Here is a 19,830-nt window from a genome sequence, read left to right on the forward strand (position 1 = left end):
CATCAAATGAATCGGTAAGATCTTTTCCGACCTTGATAGAGCAGCGTGCATTATCCATCGTCATTCTGCACAAACGGATAAGTTTGACAGGGATGCCAAAACTAGACATTGCTCGGTAGAGCTCTTCCCTATAGATGCTGTCATACGCGTCTTTAAAATCGATAGAGATGGTGGGTATCGATTTGAAGCTCCTGGGTTTTTTCCAAGATCTGCCGTAGTGTGAATATTTGGTCGATAGTGGACTTTCCTGGTCTGAAGCCACACTGATAAGGACCAATCAGGTTGTTGACGAATGGCTTCAGACGTTCATGCAGAGAGGATCTTATACGCAATGTTAAGGAGACTGATGCCTCTGTAGTTGGCGCAGTTTAGAGGATCTCCTTTCTTATGTATCGGGCACACTATGCTGAGATTCCACTCATCGGGCATGCTTTCTTCCGACCATATTTTGCAGATGAGTTGGTGCATGCTCCGTACCAAGTCATCGCCTGCTGCTTTGGATAGTTCGGCGCCGTCAGCTCCAGCAGCTATCTTCACTTCGTCAAGTTTGGATAGGCGGAATTGTTGATCTGCCTCGCCGAGGTTGAATGGTTCTATCTCCCTTACAACGGAATTCGGTTCTTCATCGCCGTTATATAATTTGGAGAAGTATCTTTCCATATTCTCAGCATCGACTGCGGTTCTACTACGGTGTTCCCCTGATCGTCTTTACAGGTTTCGGTTCGTGGCTGGTACCCTTGGGAGGTTTTTTTTACCTTTTAGTAAAATTTACGAACCTCATTCCTGTTACATCCCTTTATATCCTCGATCGCGCGCTTCTCATGCTTTCTTTTTTCCCGTCTAAGAAGCCGGTGTTCCTCTCTCCTCTTCTGCTCGTAGAGCTCACGAGCAGCTCTAGTCCTTTTGTGCAGCGCCGTTTTGTATGCCTCTTGTTTCGGTGCGGGCAGTCTCTTGCGATTGTAGCCTTATAACGTCGAATCTTCTCACAGTACTTCCTTGTTTTGGCTTGGATCGGGATATCCGTAGCCGTACCTTGGCTACAACGAGGTAGTGGTCCGAGTCAATGTTGGCCTCTCGGAATGTTCGGATATCCTGGATACTGGAGAAGTGTCGTGCGTCGATCGCAATGTGGTCAATCTGGTTGTCGGTTGATTGATCAGGAGATTTCCATGTCCCCTTGTGGATATTAAGATGCGTGAACTTCGTACTAGCTACCAGAATGTCTCGCCCCGCAACAAATCGACCATCCTGAATCAGCAGGCTGTATCTCCCGATTATGCCACCAAAGATGTCTTGTCTTCCTAGCTTGGCATTAAAATCTCCTAAGACAATTTTAATGTCATAGCCATATTTATTATTATTATTGTTATTATTAATAATAATAATAATAATAATAATAATAATAATAATAATAATAATAATAATAATAATAATAATAATAATAATAATAATAATAATAATAAAAATAATAATAATAATAATAATAACAATAATAATAATAATAATAATAATAATAATAATAATAATAATAATAATAATAATAAAAATAATACTAATAATACTCATAATAATAACAGTAATAATAATAACTGTACTAATAATGTAAATAATAATAATAAAAATAATAACAATAATAATAATAATAATAATAATAATAATAATAATAATAATAATAATAATAATAATAATAATAATAATAATAATAATAATAATAATAATAATAACTTCATTTCCAGAAACGGATTCTTGAATCTGTTGAGACAAATCAGAATTTATTGTCTTACCAGGACGTTCAAAATTTTCTGCTTCGATGAAATGGTCTTCGGAATAATTGTCTTCACAATTTTCTTCATAAAGCTCACGTAGTTGAGCAACTTTTGCATCTGCTGCAAATTGTATGTTTCGCTCGGTTAACCAAGCTACCAATTCTTGCTTCTTCATTGTTGATAACATAATATCTTCGCTTATATTTTAAAATTTTGGAAAATTAAATAAAACGTTGAAGGTATTTAGGGCTGGCCCACTTCTGAAGTTGTGGTCGATGACTTGGTTTAAAAGATTTTTATTTATTTGAACAAGACTGTTTCATCTCACAGATAATTTATTTTTATTAATTTGTTTAATGATTTTCTTATTCTCTATTTTTTACTGACATTGATTTAATAAAAACAATAAGCAGCAAGTGAAAATTAAACAAGTAGGTAGATAAGAAATGTATGAATGTGAGATATATGTATGTATACAACTTAGGATGGTATAAAAACATATTTACAACTGCTCGCTCAAAAGTGCTGATCCACTTCTTAGCATCGTAAGTATTATCACCAGAAAACAATTAGGAATATTGAATTTCCTTTTACGAAGGTTGATACAAAGGCGACGAAGAACTTGCAAAATGTTCTTCGTGCCGAGCTAGTTCACGATGCAATTCAATAAGCTTAAGTTTCTTTGCAATCATCTGAATTTCTTTATAAATTTCAACTTCATTTCCAGGAACGGATTCTTGAATCTGTTGAGACAAATCAGAATTTATTGTCTTACCAGGACGTTCAAAATTTTCTGCTTCGATGAAATGGTCTTCGGAATAATTTTCTTCACAATTTTCTTCATAAAGCTCACGTAGTTGAGCAACTTTTGCATCTGCTGCAAATTGTATGTTTCGCTCGGTTAACCAAGCTACCAATTCTTGCTGTTGATAACATAATATCTTGGCTTATATTTTAAAATTTCGTAAAATTAAATAAAACGTTGAAGGTATTTAGGGCTCGCCACTTCTGAAGTTGTAGTCGATGACTTGGTTTAAAAGATTTTTATTTATTTGAACAAAACTGTTTCGTCTCACAAATAATTTATTTACATTAATTTGTTTAATGATTTTCTCATTTTCTATTTTTTACACTGACATTGATTTAATAAAAATAACAAGCAGCAAGTGAAAATTAAACAAGTAGGTAGATAAGAAATGTGTGAATGTGAGATGTATGTATGTATACAATTTAGGATGGTATAAATACATATTTACAAATAGTAACAACAATAATATTAATAATAATAATAATAATAATAATAATAATAATAAAAATAATAATAATAATAATAATAATAATAATAATAATAATAATAATAATAATAATAATAATAATAATAATAATAACAATAATAATAATAACAATAATAATAATCATAATAATAATAATAATAATAATAATAATAACAATAATAATAATAATAACAATAATAATAATAAGAAGAATAATAATAATAATAATATTAAAAATATTAATAACATTAATAATATTAATTACATTAATAATGTTGACAATATCAATAATATTAATGATAGCAATAAAAAGTTACTGCAAGAATGGATTGCTATCCCTTCCCTATCCCATTCCACTTTTGTCTTCTTTTGGCTTAATTTGGAATTCTTCATTCCATTAATGTAATATAAAAGCTTAGGCTCATATTACATTTAATTGCCTTAAAATGGTAGAACATGATTGCATCAAATAATTGGCCTTCGGGGGAAAAGATAGCAAGAAGCTAAATTTATGAAGTTTTTCTAAATTTTAAGGCATTTTGCGTTCTTCGGTAGTTGTCGAAAACTTAGATTATTAATTAGGCTAACATTATAAAAAAGTAAAATAGAGATAATAAATACCGGATTCAACGCAAGGTATTTGAGGTCGTTTATGGAAGGTTACACATGGAATTATCTGCAGGTTTTAACCAATGCTTAAGATGCAGTTTATTTTTTATGTACGATTTTAAAATGGTTATAATTTCTTTCCAAACTCCAATCTGAAAAGTAACTCAGACAATCAATACTCCAAACTATGTAAATCATGACACATTTATGCTGAGATGATAAAACAACTAAACCAACCACTAGCTGGTTTTTGGCTTTTTTATTGAATAATTTTTGTATTTTATTACAATTTAGTAATTGGTTGTATCGGTAAATTTTGTAATATGTTACAACTTATAACCAATATGTTGTTCGTAATTTCTATTTTGATTCAGAATTTTATTTCGAGCTCTTAAAGCATCTACGAAATCTAAACTTTAATATGCATTGCCAAATGAAAGATTTTTTGGAAAGAATCAGATATATAAGATCGTTCGCGGTTTGGGTTATATATACATACCGCAAAATAAGAGCACTGAAATATGCAAGCAATATTTTTTATCACACTTTTTTTGTTAATTATTTTAAGATTGACTAGCTAGTCGATAAAACGTTTTTCGTTTCTTAAACTTAGACTGTCAAAATTCAATTTTACTATGAAATCAAAATACTCTATACAGTTATCACTATTCGAAAACATTTTGTTTACTATAAGGCAAACATAAACCCCTGATTAGGAGTTCGGTCAATGTGTGCATAAATACTCACGAGTCGATGTTATGTATGCGTAAAGCGTACCAGAAACGATAATTTGAATTAACTTCTTTGCACATAAAGATATATAATTACAAGAGAACCAACCGGTACCTGGCTTGCCTCCAACATCCTTAATTTATATTTGAGGTGAACTCTCTCAAATTCCGTATCGGTGAATACATGTGAGTGGTGGAAAAAAAGACTATTTTGATTTCAAAAAAGTTTTTGAAAACTATTTTGTTTTTTCTAAATATTTAACATGATTTATTTCTTTACAGATCAAAAACCTTAATAATCAAAAGCTATGAATGCATTTAATTCAAAAAACTATAAGCCAGAAACCAGTAGAAAACAATGAGACTTATGTGGTTTTCCATTGAACCAAAATATTGATGTGCCGTCGACGGGCCGGCAATATTTTTTTCTTAAACGTTTTCCAATGGGAAAAGTATTGATGTTTTTTCCCGACGAATTGATTCATTTTGAATTCGTCTTTTGAGAAGAATCTACACAGATTTTCACACTCATTTAAACACATACTTAAAACTTGACAGTTTTGCAAACGTCAAATGAAATTATTGTTTGTGGAAAAAATAATTGAAGAATTCAGCTTGGTTCTGTTGTAATAATAAATAATTAAATTTCCGTAAACAATACAAAATTTGATTAATTTCTTGGCAATATTATTGTTGTGCTTTCAGGATCAGGTAATTATAAATGTATATTGAATACTTGAGATGGTTGAAGCATAATTATTTCATTTTCAGGGCATAGACTACAGAATGCTGGATTTGCTCCTAGACTCTTCTTCGTCCGAGGACGAAGATATCCTGACAATTTTCAATTGGACGACTTCGACGATTGTTCAAGCTAATGCATTTTTATCCAGGATTGAAAGAAATTCCATTAAAAATTTTGAAAACGTTGTTGAAAGATATACGGACGAAGAGGTGAATAATATTTTGTTTTCTTTGGAATAATCACAGTATACATACCTCTACTCACTTATTACTTTTGGTTTCAGTTTCGGCAACATTTCAGGCTCAGCCGTAAGACAGCTGCTCTGCTAACAGCAAAGTATGCCACTTCAAGGTTTTTCAAAAAAGGACGGATTTGGTCAGGACGGAAGTGCGTAAGGGCTGAGGTTCAATGCTTATCGTATGGTAAATGCTTATTTTATGGTAAGTTAAAAGGCTGCGGTCAGGACGGAAGTGCGTAAGGGCTGAGGTTCAATGCTTATCGTATGGTAAATGCTTATTTTATGGTAAGTTAAAAGGCTGCGCAAAATTTTAAAAGATTTAGTAAAATGTTAAAGTCATAACAAGTAACTACGTTAAAAAGATGATTTTTGCTAATTTAAACGATTTTAACAACTTACTTTCTCTTCACAATTTGCTAAAGTTAAAGTCACAAAATCCCTCCTTAATTTTTAGCAATTTGCTAAATCTATATGACACCTGACATTGTAGAGTTAAATTGTGTTTTCATTTTGTGATTCGTGAGCTAAAATTTTGTTTTTAAATGTTTTAAGGTTTGCTGGAAATAAATGCTGCTATAGAGAATGTTGGATCTGAAAGCCAACGTCCAAACTTTTTTATAACTGAAACAATATCTTTTTGGTTTCGAGTTACAAAATCTTTTATTAAATAGAAATAGAATAGATATAAAATAGAAATAGAAATTACAGGAATAAGTACTCACATCTGTCTGGATTATAATTTGATTACTTAGTTAGCTTGAGTTCGAGAATAAACTTAATGACAACCGGAAAAGGTTCAATTTAAACATGTGCAAATTAGAAAATTAAGAAAATGGATACTTAAGGAGGAAAAGAGATAATACAGGGTGAATATACATTTGAAGGTGTAGGTTTACACCTGACATCTGCTAACACTCCCCCTTGGTATGTCCAGACTTATTTATCTTCCCTGCTGAGGTGGTAACGTCCAGCACAGCCAGCTTAACTGAAGGTCTGATGTAAATTCCAGAGCGTGTGAAAACAGTTGCACTTCGGACTTGCCCGTCTTTTGCAACTTTGGTTTGAATGACACGACCTTTCAGCCAACAATTTCTGGGGCTATTCTGGTCCACAATAAGGACTATATCACCTTCTTTTATAGGGTCGACTGGTGCAAACCATTTGGAGCGACGTGTTATGGTAGGGAGATATTCACTTACCCATCGCTTCCAGAAGTGATCCGCGTACTGCTGTGATGTTTGCCAATTTTTTCTCACTACTTTAACATCATCGCCGAATACTACTAAAGGCTTCATCCCATTTGATGACCCCAGTAGGAAGTGGTTTGGGGTGAGTGCTTCTTCATTTTCGCTGTCGATCGGAATATATGTAAGCGGGCGAGAATTAACAATATTCTCAACCTCCAACATCATGCTTCTCAATAACTCATCGGTAGGATTTCGCATTGGCATAATTTTGTAGAGAACTGTTTTTATTGACCGAACCAGTCGCTCCCAGCACCCTTCCATGTGCGGAGAACTTATTGGATTGAAACTCCATTTCGTTCTAGGAGAGGTGAACGCTTCCATCAATTTAAGTTTATCGACGTCATTAAGTGCTTCTCGCAGCTCTCGTTCCGCACCCTGGAAGTTAGTACCATTGTCACTAAATATTTCGATGGGAGCTCCTCGACGAGCCATAAAGTTTCGAAGGGCGAGTATGCACGAATATGCAGACAGGCTGTGTGCGATCTCGATGTGGACGGCTCTGGTGGTGAGACAAGTCAAAAGAACTCCCCACCTTTTTTCACTCCTTCTGAGAATAGATATGTTTATTGGACCAAAGTAGTCGATTCCAGTGAATGAAAAGGGTCTAGTAAACGGTGACAATCGCGCCTTGGGTAACTGGGCCATCATTGGTTCACGAGGTTTTGCATTCTGGTTTTTACAGTCTTGGCACTTCTTCCTCATAGAATGAAATGCGGTTCTTAACTGTGGGATTTGATACGTTTGACGAATTTCATTGATAGCTGTCTCATGATTTTGATGATGGAATCTGTAATGCATGTCCATCATAATAAGGTAAGTTATTTGATGGTCTCTTGGAAGTATGATTGGTCTCTTGAAGTCATCGTTCGATTCTATAGAGAGGTCAATTCTACCTTTCGCTCGAATGATGTTATGATCGTCAAGATATGGACACAAATTATAGATAGGGCTGCTTTTTTCTAAAAGTCGCTTGGAGATCAGATCTGCTAGCTCTTCTTGGTAAGTAATATGTTGAGCTTCTCTCATCAGCACATACCATGCTTTTTTCAATTCTTCTCTTTTTAAGATTCCAGAAGTTCGTTTACATTTTTCTTCTTTTTTAATTTTTAGGTTGTTCATATATCGGATAATGTAGGCTGTACTTCGCAGTAGTCGGTTCCAGCATGAGAAAGTCTCTGCTTGCAAAATATTCTCTTGAGATTTTACGTGGACGTGAACATTCATATACTGAGTCTTCAACTCTTCCACGGTTGTGTCTTCGGAGCAGACTTCCTTTGGCCAATTATCAGAAGAAAGTTTGAGAAACTCAGGCCCGTTGAACCACCTGCTCTTTGATGAGAATTCAGGAACACTCTTCCATATAGTTGCTTCGTCCGCAACGTTGACTTTTGTTGGAACCCAACGCCACTCCTTCACATCGGTAAGATCTAAGATTTTGCTGACTCGACAGGCAACATATTGCCTGTAACGCCGATGATCTGAGCGAAGCCAACTTAGAACATTTCTGGAGTCGGACCAGAATACGCGTTGAGAAAAGTTGAGTGTATGCGAGTCAATCACCGATTTTGCAAACCGGGCACCTAGAATAGCAGCTTGAAGCTCAAGTCGAGGGATAGATACATTTTTAAGGGGTGCAACTCTTGTCTTAGCACCTATTAGTGCACATTCCACGTGATTGCCATATGAGCTCCTCACATATGCCACGGCCGCAAAACCATTTTCGCTGGCATCGACGAAGATGTGAAGCTGCCGTTCTCCTGTGTCTTTAGTCGCATTCGACATATAACATCTAGGTATGTTAAGGTTTTCAACAGCGGGCAAGAGATGTACCCATTTTAGCCACTTTTCAAACTCAGGATCTTGTATTGCTGTATCCCAATCTATTTTCGAGCGCCATATGTCCTGCAATAAGATTTTGACAAACATAAGAAAATGTGCCAAGAGACCCAACGGATCAAAAATAGTCATTAAGATCTTCAAGACTTCTCGCTTTGTGGGTCTTCGGCCATCGAAGAGAACTTCTCTTTGTTGTGCATTTTTTGTTAGTTTGTAGGTGAAGCTGTCATTTGAGGTGGACCACCACATACCCAAAACCTTTTCGGTGGTTAGCTCAACATCAAAATTTAAGTTTTTACTTTCAGTAAGCTCAGATTGTAAGGCTTGAAGTACCACAGGTGAATTTGAAATCCAATTTCTGATGTAGAAACCTCCTTGCTGATGAATGTATCGAATTTGCTTTGCTATGTTGATAGCTTCTTCTTCTGTCGCTACACTATCCATGAGATCATAGACGTAATGATTCTGTTGGATTGATTGTACTGCACGAGGGAATTTTTCAACGAAGTAGTCGGCATTTATATTCTTGGTATATTGAGCACAGCACGGAGAACAGCTAGCACCGAAAGTCATAACAGTCATAGCGTAGACAACGGGCGATTCTTCAGAGCTGCGACTCCACAGGAATCTTTGACAGGATTGGTCCTCTTTTCTTATGCGGATTTGGTGGAACATTTCCATTATGTCTCCATAGATGGCTATTTTCTCTTCTCGGAACTTGAACATTACGGATACTAGTGATGTCAATTGATCTGGACCTTTAAGAAGAAAGGAGTTTAGTGAAACACCCTCGACGGTAGCCGCTGCGTCCCAGACAATTCTCATCTTACCTGGTTTATTCGGGTTAAACACAGGAAATATTGGCAAATACCAGAAACGCCCATTTTTATCACGTAATTCTCTTTAGGATAACCTACGTGCATAACCCTTAGTGATGTACTCGTTTATTTTCTTACTAAGTTCCTTTTCTAATTCCGGCTCTCTCTTCATTCGTCTATGGAGACATGTCAATCGTTTCTCAGCCATCGGAAGCTGTCGGGCATCTGAAAGTCATCGAATTTCCAGAGAAGTGTCGTTTCAAAGCGGCCATTAGTTCGCACGGTGTAAGTTTTTAACAAATCAATTGCTCGCTGGTCCTCGTTAGAAATTAGTTCTTTTCTCATATAAGATGTGCCAAAGCTATCATTAACAATAAAATTGTTTACTAAACGCTCTAGATTTTCATTGTCGCATTCACACATATGAAAACAATTATTGTTAGCTTCAGATTGCCGGACGGCATGTCTACTAGATAGATTGCCATGAACAACCCACCCGAGACGAGTCTTTGTTGCAATAGGTTCATGGATGCCTCCCTCCTTGCAACTTAATGGTAATCCAAGCTTCGTATTGTTCAGACCAATTAGCAAACGAGGCGACGCATTATTGTAAGAGTCAATTTTTACTCCTTGAAGATGTTCATAACGGCTTTGTAATGCTGTGGTATCCAATGACTGCTTTGGTAGACTAAGACTTTTCACCGTATGCACGTCTGCCAACGAATACTTTTCAGATCCATTTTGGACTCCCGATATTTGAAGATGAACTAAATGTGATTTTTTTTCAAGACGGCAAGTGTCACCTGTCCATTTGAGGCGCAGTGGTTGCGGTTCACCTTTCAGGTTCAACTGTTTGGCTATATCTTCATCTAGGAGTGTTACCGAGAACCCATCATCTATAAAGGCAAATGTTTTAATCTTAACATTGTTACCATGTAATGTCACTGGCACGATGCGAAAAAGAGATTGAAAACATTTGTCTTGCATATTATTTTGTTGATGAACTGAAACATTGGCATTAGCGTTCTGATTTGTCCTTTCATTGTGAGCATAGCTGTGCAGCAGCTTATGGTGTTTGAAGGAACAATTGTTAATTCCACACATTGATGTTAAACGGCATTTATTTTTTTGATGTTTGCCCAAGCAACGTCGACACAAATGGTGCTCTCTCACAGCAGACCATCTGAGTGTTCTATTGAAACCTTAGAATCGTTCACATTTTTCGTACGAGCTACAGTTACCGTTGCATATGCAGCATACATTGACATCTGGGGCAGAAGATTCTTGACTTGGCGTTGGAAAGTGACTATGAGCATTTACGAATCCTTTTCCCTTTGTGCTACGGCTAGGCTGTTTGGGCTTTGTCACTGAAAAAGATGTAAGTGGTGGAACAACACAACTGGCTGCATCGGCGAGTCTCATCAACCATTCATTGAAATGATAGAGGGTGCACTCTACTAACATGTACTTATGTGATGCCCAATTGAGACGAATGTCATGAGGCAACTTGTTTTCTAATTCTTGTAACAGCGACGGATGTTGTAGATATATAGTTAGGCCGGAAGCTTCTATGGTTGCACAATAGTTCTGCACTGCGAGGGAAAAGTCCACAATACTCTCAAAATCACCTTCTTTCGGCGCTGGAGTAGCTTGAATCTTCTTAAGCACTGCTTGAATTATCACTTCAGGTCTTGGTTCCTCCGAATTGTGGTTGAGTCTGGTTGTGAAGAGCAGAAGAGAAAGTTTGTGTTGTTCAAATTGGAACTGTGTATGGGGCACTGAGAATTTTGGCACTAGAAGATATGGCAAGCTATTTCTGGCGAACATAGGCTGTTGCGGCTGAGTAGAAATCGGTTTCGTTGTTGACTGAGGTATGAAGACCTGTTGTTGTTGTTGCACTTGAGAATGATGATTTGTGGTTGTCAACCAGGTTTTGTCATTCACATTCACATGATCTTTGGCACACAATGCCAAAACATCATGCGACGTAACTGGGTGCTGCTTTTGGATTACTTGTGATGTTAACCAATTATTTACCTTAACACTACTTGCAGCAGATGACTTCCAGTCCTCTTCGTCTGATGAATGTTGTGAAAGTTGACTCAGTAGTTGATATTTTTCATTCAGATATTCCTTATCTCTTTTTTCTTTGAGCTCCTTTTCCTCTTCTAGTCGTTGTAGTTCTATTTGGATGTGTCTGCCGTGTGAAGGTTTTGTGTTCTTGGAACAGACAGAAATATTCGAAGTCCGCCGGTTGCCTGGGGCCGCTGCATCAGATTTGTGTATTTTTGTGGATGTAAATGCACTACCTGTAGCGATTGACGGAAAGGCTGCTGTAGAAACACCGCCTGTAGAGTATTTTTTGATGGCTTCAGTTGCACACGGATTGACGGCACTCGAACTTGACATATCGGATGTTGAATATATGGTGGTCAGCGATGATAATGGCACTGTATAACCTGTGGTGCTTGGAAAAACAGAGCTATAATGAGCGATAGGTAAGTTAAAACTATTTGACGTCGCAACGAAGGGTGCGACTGATGAAGTTATTTGAAGTATGACAGCGGGGTTATTGATCGTGGAGGTTGATGTTAAGGCTGCAAATGTGTCTACGTGATTTGCTATGGTAGCGCGAGCATATAACGAAACGTTGGATGTTATAATAGGCAGTGATGCAAGTTCAGAGAAACCTTTAGTAGTAGTAGTAGTTGCACATGTCGCACCTTCATTTGAGGTTATGGCTAAACATGCAGCAGCCACGGAATTCACATCTGAAAACTTAGAACAAGGAATACTCTTACCTGAAACACAATTGACACAGAGCCAGTCTTGTTCTGCAATTAAGCTTGTGACTCCAGCACAGTTGAAGTGACACCAAACTTCACAGTTGTCACAGTTGACCATGTTGTGGGCAGAATCTGGATCTTCGCAGGCATAGCAGTTGTATTCATCTGATGTTGACCTCGTACTTCTTAATTTCGGGGTTTTCAGGCATTTTCCTGAAAGTCCTTGTGGTTTTAAATTTTTTTTTGATGATGGCATCTTTGTTAACGCAATAAGTCCAAAGATGATTTTGTAAAATGTTGGATCTGAAAGCCAACGTCCAAACTTTTTTATAACTGAAACAATATCTTTTTGGTTTCGAGTTACAAAATCCTTTATTAAATAGAAATAGAATAGATATAAAATAGAAATAGAAATTACAGGAATAAGTACTCACATCTGTCTGGATTATAATTTGATTACTTAGTTAGCTTGAGTTCGAGAATAAACTTAATGACAACCGGAAAAGGTTCAATTTAAACATGTGCAAATTAGAAAATTAAGAAAATGGATACTTAAGGAGGAAAAGAGATAATACAGGGTGGATATACATTTGAAGGTGTAGGTTTACACCTGACATCTGCTAACAGAGAATTAGCCAACCTCTTCAATATAACACTTTCATGTGTTTATAAATGCCAAACACAGTTTTTGGAATTTTTATTCCACATATCACCTACTTATATTAAAATGCCGTCCACAGCAGCCGAGAAAGAAAAAATAAGCCATGACTTTGCAAGGGTACTACAAAAATTGTAATCATTTGATGCGAGTACATATGTTTAAAATGAATTTTGTTTTTTTCGAACTTTTTTTTTGTCTAGCTTGTAGGTTTTGAAAATACATTGGGATGTATAGATGGAAGCTACATTTATATACGTAATCCAGCTCATAAAATCAGATCGACATATATAAACCGTCATGGCTTACTATCCATTACGTTGCAGGGTATATGCGACGCAGATAAGAAGTTTGTGGATGTTTTTGTTGGAGCAACAAGTAAAATTCATGATGCGAGGATCTTTCGGATTTCGAATATCTTGAAAAATCTCTCAAGGGTCTGCGAAGGCAAATATCATAATCTTGGTGACGCAGCTTATCCGTTAAGAGAGTATTTGCCCACTCCCTATAGAGATTATGGTGAAAAAAATATAATAAAAAACATTGCCAGACGCGAGTTAAGATTGATAACACTTTCGGATTGCTTAAGCAAAGATTTCGGCAGCTTACTCGTCTCGATTTCCATACTGTTTGCAGAATGGCAAAATTTGTGTTGGGATGTTGCGTGTTGCATAATTTGTGCATTGAACAAGATGATTTGTGGCTGGAAGCTCTCGAATCAGAAGTTTCGTCTCGAAACTCCTCGTTTTCGAGGAAAATGAAGTCCTAGAAGCTTTTTTACTTGCCGAAAATTACTTTTTTTTGAAAATTACTTTTTTTTTCAACTCTTCAGAGATACTTCTCAGTATTTTAATTTTTCATTGTAATATTCGTCTTTCCTTTTCAAGAAGCGCTCCAAAAAATTCTGATTGGTATCGACCAATTGTTTCAACAGATTTTGCTGTGTTTGTCGTTGGCGTTGATGACGTGGCTGGTTTGTGTCCCCGGAAGTCGATGCAGACCCCAAAGTCGACGCTGATCCCGAGGTCGAAGCTGATTCCGAGATCGACGCCGATCTCGAGGTCGACGCTAATTCCGAGGTCGACGCTAATTCCGAAGTCGACGTTGAGATCGATTTTGAAGTGGCTTGCGCTGAAGGTATTGAACCTTTTTTGGAATAGATTATTCCTGGTGACACTCCTGTGTCTAAGAGGAAGGAGTCATCCCTCTGAATAATCTCGTTCATTTTCTCACCAAAATCCATTTCCTCATAGGCGGCACCACTGGTATTATTGTTGTCAATCACTTTTCGCGTTCTTTTCGAAATTACGTTGAAACGTGTTTCAACTTGTTTGCAGGCTATTTTCTCATTAAACCTCTTGCTTATTTTTTCGGCTATGAAGCACCACATCATTTTTTTATTTTTGAATTGCCTAAAGGGGCTTACAGAAGCCATATATTTTCCATACAAATGCAGCAAAAATTTTGTTTGGTTATCATCCCATTTGAAAATTTTTACTTTTTGATAATTGTTTGTTTTCGGATTTTTTGTGCTGTTTTTTTTCCGACATGGGTTGGAGATGGTGGTGCTGACGTCAACGGTGATGGTGGTAGTGATGTTGAAGTGTTCGTGATGCCGGATGTTGAATTGCTGCTTTTGTTGTGGGCTCTGTGGCCGGTGTTTCCAAACTTGTTTTTCCTTCTTCATAGATACCATAAAATGGAGCGACGTTAGCAATAAGCACGTTGACATCTTCTTTTGCTGCAAATAAAAAGATTATTTCGTATTTCATACAGTATATTCTATTTCAAGACTTACTTATTCGGTGTTGTATTAGAATTTGATCATCCTCTACAACAAAATTTCCTGACTCATCAATGATCAGGTCAAAGTCAGATAAATCAATAGAGTAACTCATTTTCAATTTGTTGTGCTTTTCAAATAATTAAAAAAAACATCAATTCACACCAGACCGGTAACCGCTAATGAAATTGAATTCAAAACAATAGACGAGACGCGGGATTATTACTGTAAATATTTTAGTATGCTTCTGACAGCTGCTATACTAATACACTTACAAAAAGATATTGCTCGTTTTTTCTTTCCATTGGAACCAAAAAATATTGATTTTTAGTAGCGACTGGCCGTCTATTTCATGTGGTTCAATGGAAATCGACATTAGTCTAGGCGGGCACATGCAAATTTTTCAAAACCAAATAGTTTGATCGTTAGTTCCCCAAATATCGCGCAAATAAGCAACTCCAAAAGTTACCAACGAAATAAACCAATACACAATAAACATTTATTAGGAATGGAGAAATCTAGCAAACCATTTTGAAGTGTAGTAAGAGTAATTAAAAAACGTAATTCCCACATTCCCGAACTTAAGATAGGAAACCAAATCATGATGTCGGGCATTGAAAAGGCAAATGCACTGGCTGAAACATTTTGTAATAATCAATTGTTAGCTAGCAGCACTACAGGTAAAATTTCTGTGGAATCTCTAGTTTCAAACTCAATTAATTTCATTAACAATAGTGCTGCTAACAATACTATAGATCAGGTTACAACTGACGATATAGGACATCTTGATTTCTTTGAAAACACGAAAGTCAGTGGGCTTTGACAAACTCAAAAACGTGTATTTAAAACACCTTCCCAGATCAGGATTTATATTTTTACAATCATTGTTTACCTCTTGTCTTCAGCTTGGGTATTTTCCAAGTGAATGGAAAGTTGCTTAGGTTATTCCTATTTTAAAACCTGGAAAAATTGCTACTATGCCGGCTAACTACAGACCAATAAGTTTACTAAGCTCCTTAAGCAAGTGCTTAAAAAATTAATACAAAAAAAATTATGATCTTTATTGACAGAAATAATATTTTACCCCCTGAACAGTTTGGTTTTCGGCCTTCTCATAGCACTGTTCATCAAGTCCATCGTATTACAAACCATATCAAGAGAAATTTTTGTATTGGAAAAAGTACAGGTATGATATTGCTAGACGTAGAAAAGACATTTGATTCTGTTTGGCATGACGGACTTCTTCATAAGATGTATGCTCTTAATTTTCCCATGTACCGATAAAAATTGTAAAGTCCTTTTTGTACTCAAAAAAATGTATAGTGTCTGTGAACAATTTTGTATCTGATATGTTTACTTGTGTGGCAGGTGTTCCTCAGCGTTCTATTTTGGACCCGATTCTTTACACTATTTTCACTCATGACTTTCCTAGACTCCAAAACTGCGAGACAGCTATTTTCGCTGACGATACATGTATATTTTCCACAGATTCAATTGTTTCCATTATTGGAAATAACTTGCAATCTGCCCTAAATACAACTCAAAACTATTTTCTTGATTGGAAAATAAAGATCAATGCTTCTAAGACTCAGGCCATCTTTTTTACTAGAAAAAGAGAATCCTGTTTCTTTCCAAGCTCAATGATCTCTATTAACGGTATAGGCATCGAGTGGAAATCTTCTGCAAAATACCTAGGAGTAACACTAGATACAAAACTAACCTTTGGCTTACATATCCAGGAAATAATTAAAAAGATTAACTTAACAATTAAAATACTATATACATTTATCAATCGAAAATCCAAGTTGATTAAGGAAAATAAACTTTTAATTTACAAAGCTATATATCAGGCAATAATTTTGTATGGTTCACCAGCATTTGGAGATTGTGCTATCAGTCATATTCGTAGGTTACAAACAACGCAAAATAAAATTTTGATAATGATGTTTAATCTCCCTTGGCATTTTTCAACTTGTGAATTACATGCATTGAATAATATAGAAATGGTATCTAGTCGAATTGCTAAACTTAAGGAAAAATATAACTTTTCTTGCATATCTTCTGACAATGGCTTGGTATCAGACCTAGCGTCATAATTAGCACTTTAATTATTTATAAAGTCTTCTATTCCGTATATGCATATTTTTATCTATGAAATTATCTATTACTTTATTTATTTATATTTAACTCTATGAATATATTTATTTGTTAATCAGCTTATTTATTTATTTGTTTGTTTTTGTTTTTTTTGTTTAATCATTTATTTATTCATTTATTTATTTATTTATATAATTATTTATTTGTTTATTTGTTTATTTATTTATTTATTTATTTACTTTTTTATTATTATTTATTAAATTACTATTTAATTTATGTAATTATTCATTTTTGCTAATATATGTTTCGTTTATTATTTATCTGTAAATTTGCATTACTGTTATTTATTTATCATTTTCATTTGATTACTTGTTAAGATTTCTGTTTTTGATTTCCCTGATTAATGTTCAATAATCTAGTTACATCACTAGTTTAATGTACTTATTATATGTAAAAATTATCATGTAAAAGGCATTGTTAGATATTTTACTTGTGTGCAGCCCCTTCTCTCATCTCTCCTATAACACGCTCTTTATTGTTATTATTTATCTTTTGTTTTTTATTTAATGAAGGTTTTTTATTGTAGCATTTCCTTCAATTATATTTAAATTTGTAAAAACTACTTATTAAATAAAACTCATCATTTGGCAGTAGTCAGATAGCGTATATCAATCTCTGTAAATTGTGCAATATAGGTAAGAAGGAAATGTGATATTTTGGCTACAATAAAAACTATATACATATATATTTATTAACTTTTTCTATATCATGTACTCGAAACAAAATAGTTTAAAATTTTTTTGATTATGTAATAAAAGAGTATATATATTGTTGGTATAAAAAATTATACGAAATACATTTTTTGGTTTTGGTTTTTTACGAATTGGTGCTGGAAAAAACCAGGAGAAAAGATAGACGAGCATCGGTACAACAGTACATGGTCCACAATACCGCGACCATTTGGTCAAACCCTCCACTCTAAAAACACCTTCGCCAATAATCAAATATTTTTTGCATGGTTTGCCTGTTTTTGGGCTACCAATTATTGAGACTACTCAGACTGTTCGGCACAGGGACCTCGGCCGCGGCGAATCCTAAGAAGTTGTACGACCTCAGGTTCAAATATTGTGTTTCTGTTCCAGTGAACTTGAATGTCCTTGGTTATGCGATCCTTGAGGGTTACCTCCTCCCCAGGGTGGTACTTAAAGCAATCTCGATCCCTTCGATACACAAAGCATGAATAGAAGCTATCGAAGGCATCGTCAAGCGTTTCATAACTGATTGATGAAGCCAAATATCATGAGCAGGTAAAAGTCAAGATATGTTAGGCAGCCTGTGCGTAGAGGAACCTCTCCAAATGACGATTTGCTTCGATAAGGATCACCATAGAATCCTCCTCCCCCTGATACTGATGCTCTTGTGGCTGATTTTCCGTTACAGTGTTGCTTATGATGCTCTTTATTGTATACATTTCCATTTACAGTCTGGGTAATAGCATTCGACAGCGACGGCGACAGTATTGGTTTACTCTTGACATTCCCATTTGTGATAGGCAAAATTCCGATTTTCAGATGGAAAAATTAATTCAGCTTCGCCGTCGATGCACGCGAAATTACCCATTCTGTTAAGTCAAACGATTTAACCAGTACATAGTATTTTGAAAATAAAAAATATATTTAGTTGGGAAATACAAATAATATTTACCACCGCCTTCCAGTACATAAATACATTTGACGTTTAAAAGTAGCAAATTGAATTATGAAAACTAACTTATGAGAGGGATACATTATTCTTTTACTTTTTCAGGAAACTGAGTTAAAGATGCAGTTATACTAATTCGTTGCTCTCTCTCTACATGTACATTTGTTTTGCTCTTCGGCTTTGAACACATAGTGCCTGTCTATACGCGTTGTGCCCACAACGTTGTGACGAGAGTTTGTGGGCAAGAGAGGAGCTGAGTAAAGGGACGGGATGCTCATGACAGAAATTGAATTTTCTGCTCGGGCAGCACAGTTCCTTTCTCAATTCGTTCCGAATTTCTCATTATTTTCTGTTCGTCAAACATTTGTTTTGCTCTTCGGCTTCGCTAAAGATTCCTCCGCAGGAATAGCTTCTCGCATAACAGAATTCCGTTTTTGAATTGAGTTCTGCACTATGCATAAGAGTTCTTTAAAAGAATCCTCGTCCATACGAAGATTAAATTAAAATTTACATGTTAATAGAAACGAGAACTAGCTGCCTGGGACTATTGACTCTTAATTTAAAAAGAAAATACGTTTAATTTTAATTTTGTAAATATGTACATAGATAAATTAATGGTAGTTTTAAATTTACAGTGCTTTATATAGTTTGAAATCAAATATTAAAGTTATTTAATTTTATGAAGTTATATACTTGTTTAATGTTTTCTGGATCGAAGTTATTTAGGATTTCTGTTGTTGAGGATGATGTGTTGTTAACGCTGGTGTTGGAATGTCTATCCGTGATTGGCAGTGAGGGCAGGTTGGTGGACTTTCTTTTTTTAAAAGGTGTTGGTGTGTGAGTGTTGTGTGTCCCAGCCGTAATCTGACAAAAACGGTATTCATCTGCTTCGACGTGGTGGTTGGGTAGATCGGTTTGGATTTGGTGAGATTGATGAATTTGTATGAGTTTGAATAGTTGTTCCAGTCAGAAAGTTTTTGTACTTTAACTATGTTTTGAACTTCTCGTAATACATCACGTTTCGTCAGCAATTTGACCAGTTTGACTGGGGAAAGATGAGCATCATTAGCCGCTTTATCAGCATGCTCGTTACCCAAAATTCCTACATGGCCCGGTATCCACATAAGTTTCAACTTGTTAGGGTATTAACAAGTAAGTTGGTCTCTTAATCTACTGATAATATTTGTCGTATTATTGGGGTTTTGAATTGCATGAAGCACCCACTGACTGTCAGAGCAAATCACAAATTTGCCAGGAAGTTTAGCGATAATCCTTGCTGTTTGTAAAATAGCTGTCGCCTCAGCTGTGAAAATGGAAGCGGTATTATCCAATACCCCTATGGATATTGGGGAACCGTTTTTGTACGTTGCAAAGGTGGTGCTTTCTTGGACTCTGGAACCGTCAGTGAATACAATATTAAAGTGATTTGACCTTAGTTCAGCTGTGATATCATGGAATAAAGATTGGTACATGCTGTTGGATGTATTGCTTTTGTTATAATTGGTCATCTCCATAATAAAAGAAGACTTCTTAATACACCA

At 35.6% G+C, this 19,830-nt stretch overlaps 2 protein-coding genes and 1 pseudogene across 3 annotated transcripts in view; 1 reads left to right on the forward strand and 2 right to left on the reverse strand.

Annotated features, from left to right (window-relative positions):
- LOC129938433 (heterogeneous nuclear ribonucleoprotein H2) overlaps nucleotides 1–4,302 on the reverse strand; it is a 100,393-nt gene extending 96,091 nt beyond the window's left edge. The window contains exon 1 of one of the 2 annotated variants that reach the window (XM_056045991.1): nucleotides 4,149–4,302. The gene's annotated coding sequence lies outside the window, so the exon portion shown is untranslated. Of the gene's footprint in view, nucleotides 1–3,661; nucleotides 4,056–4,148 lie in introns of those variants that run through there. The other variant, XM_056045992.1, reaches the window with a different exon arrangement.
- On the reverse strand, nucleotides 2,357–9,271 carry LOC129943877 (uncharacterized). The gene is made up of 2 exons (XM_056053065.1): nucleotides 6,277–9,271; nucleotides 2,357–2,712 (listed from the first exon to the last, which is right to left on the reverse strand). The coding sequence occupies exons 1-2, from the start codon at nucleotides 9,269–9,271 to the stop codon at nucleotides 2,357–2,359; spliced, it is 3,351 nt and encodes a 1,116-aa protein (XP_055909040.1).
- A 3,269-nt stretch (nucleotides 9,272–12,540) lies between these two features.
- On the forward strand, nucleotides 12,541–13,477 carry LOC129943893 (putative nuclease HARBI1; annotated as a pseudogene).
- The last annotated feature ends 6,353 nt before the right edge of the window (nucleotides 13,478–19,830 follow it).

This window comes from Eupeodes corollae, chromosome 1 (assembly GCF_945859685.1).
Source record: "Eupeodes corollae chromosome 1, idEupCoro1.1, whole genome shotgun sequence".
Classification (NCBI taxonomy): domain Eukaryota; kingdom Metazoa; phylum Arthropoda; class Insecta; order Diptera; family Syrphidae; genus Eupeodes; species Eupeodes corollae.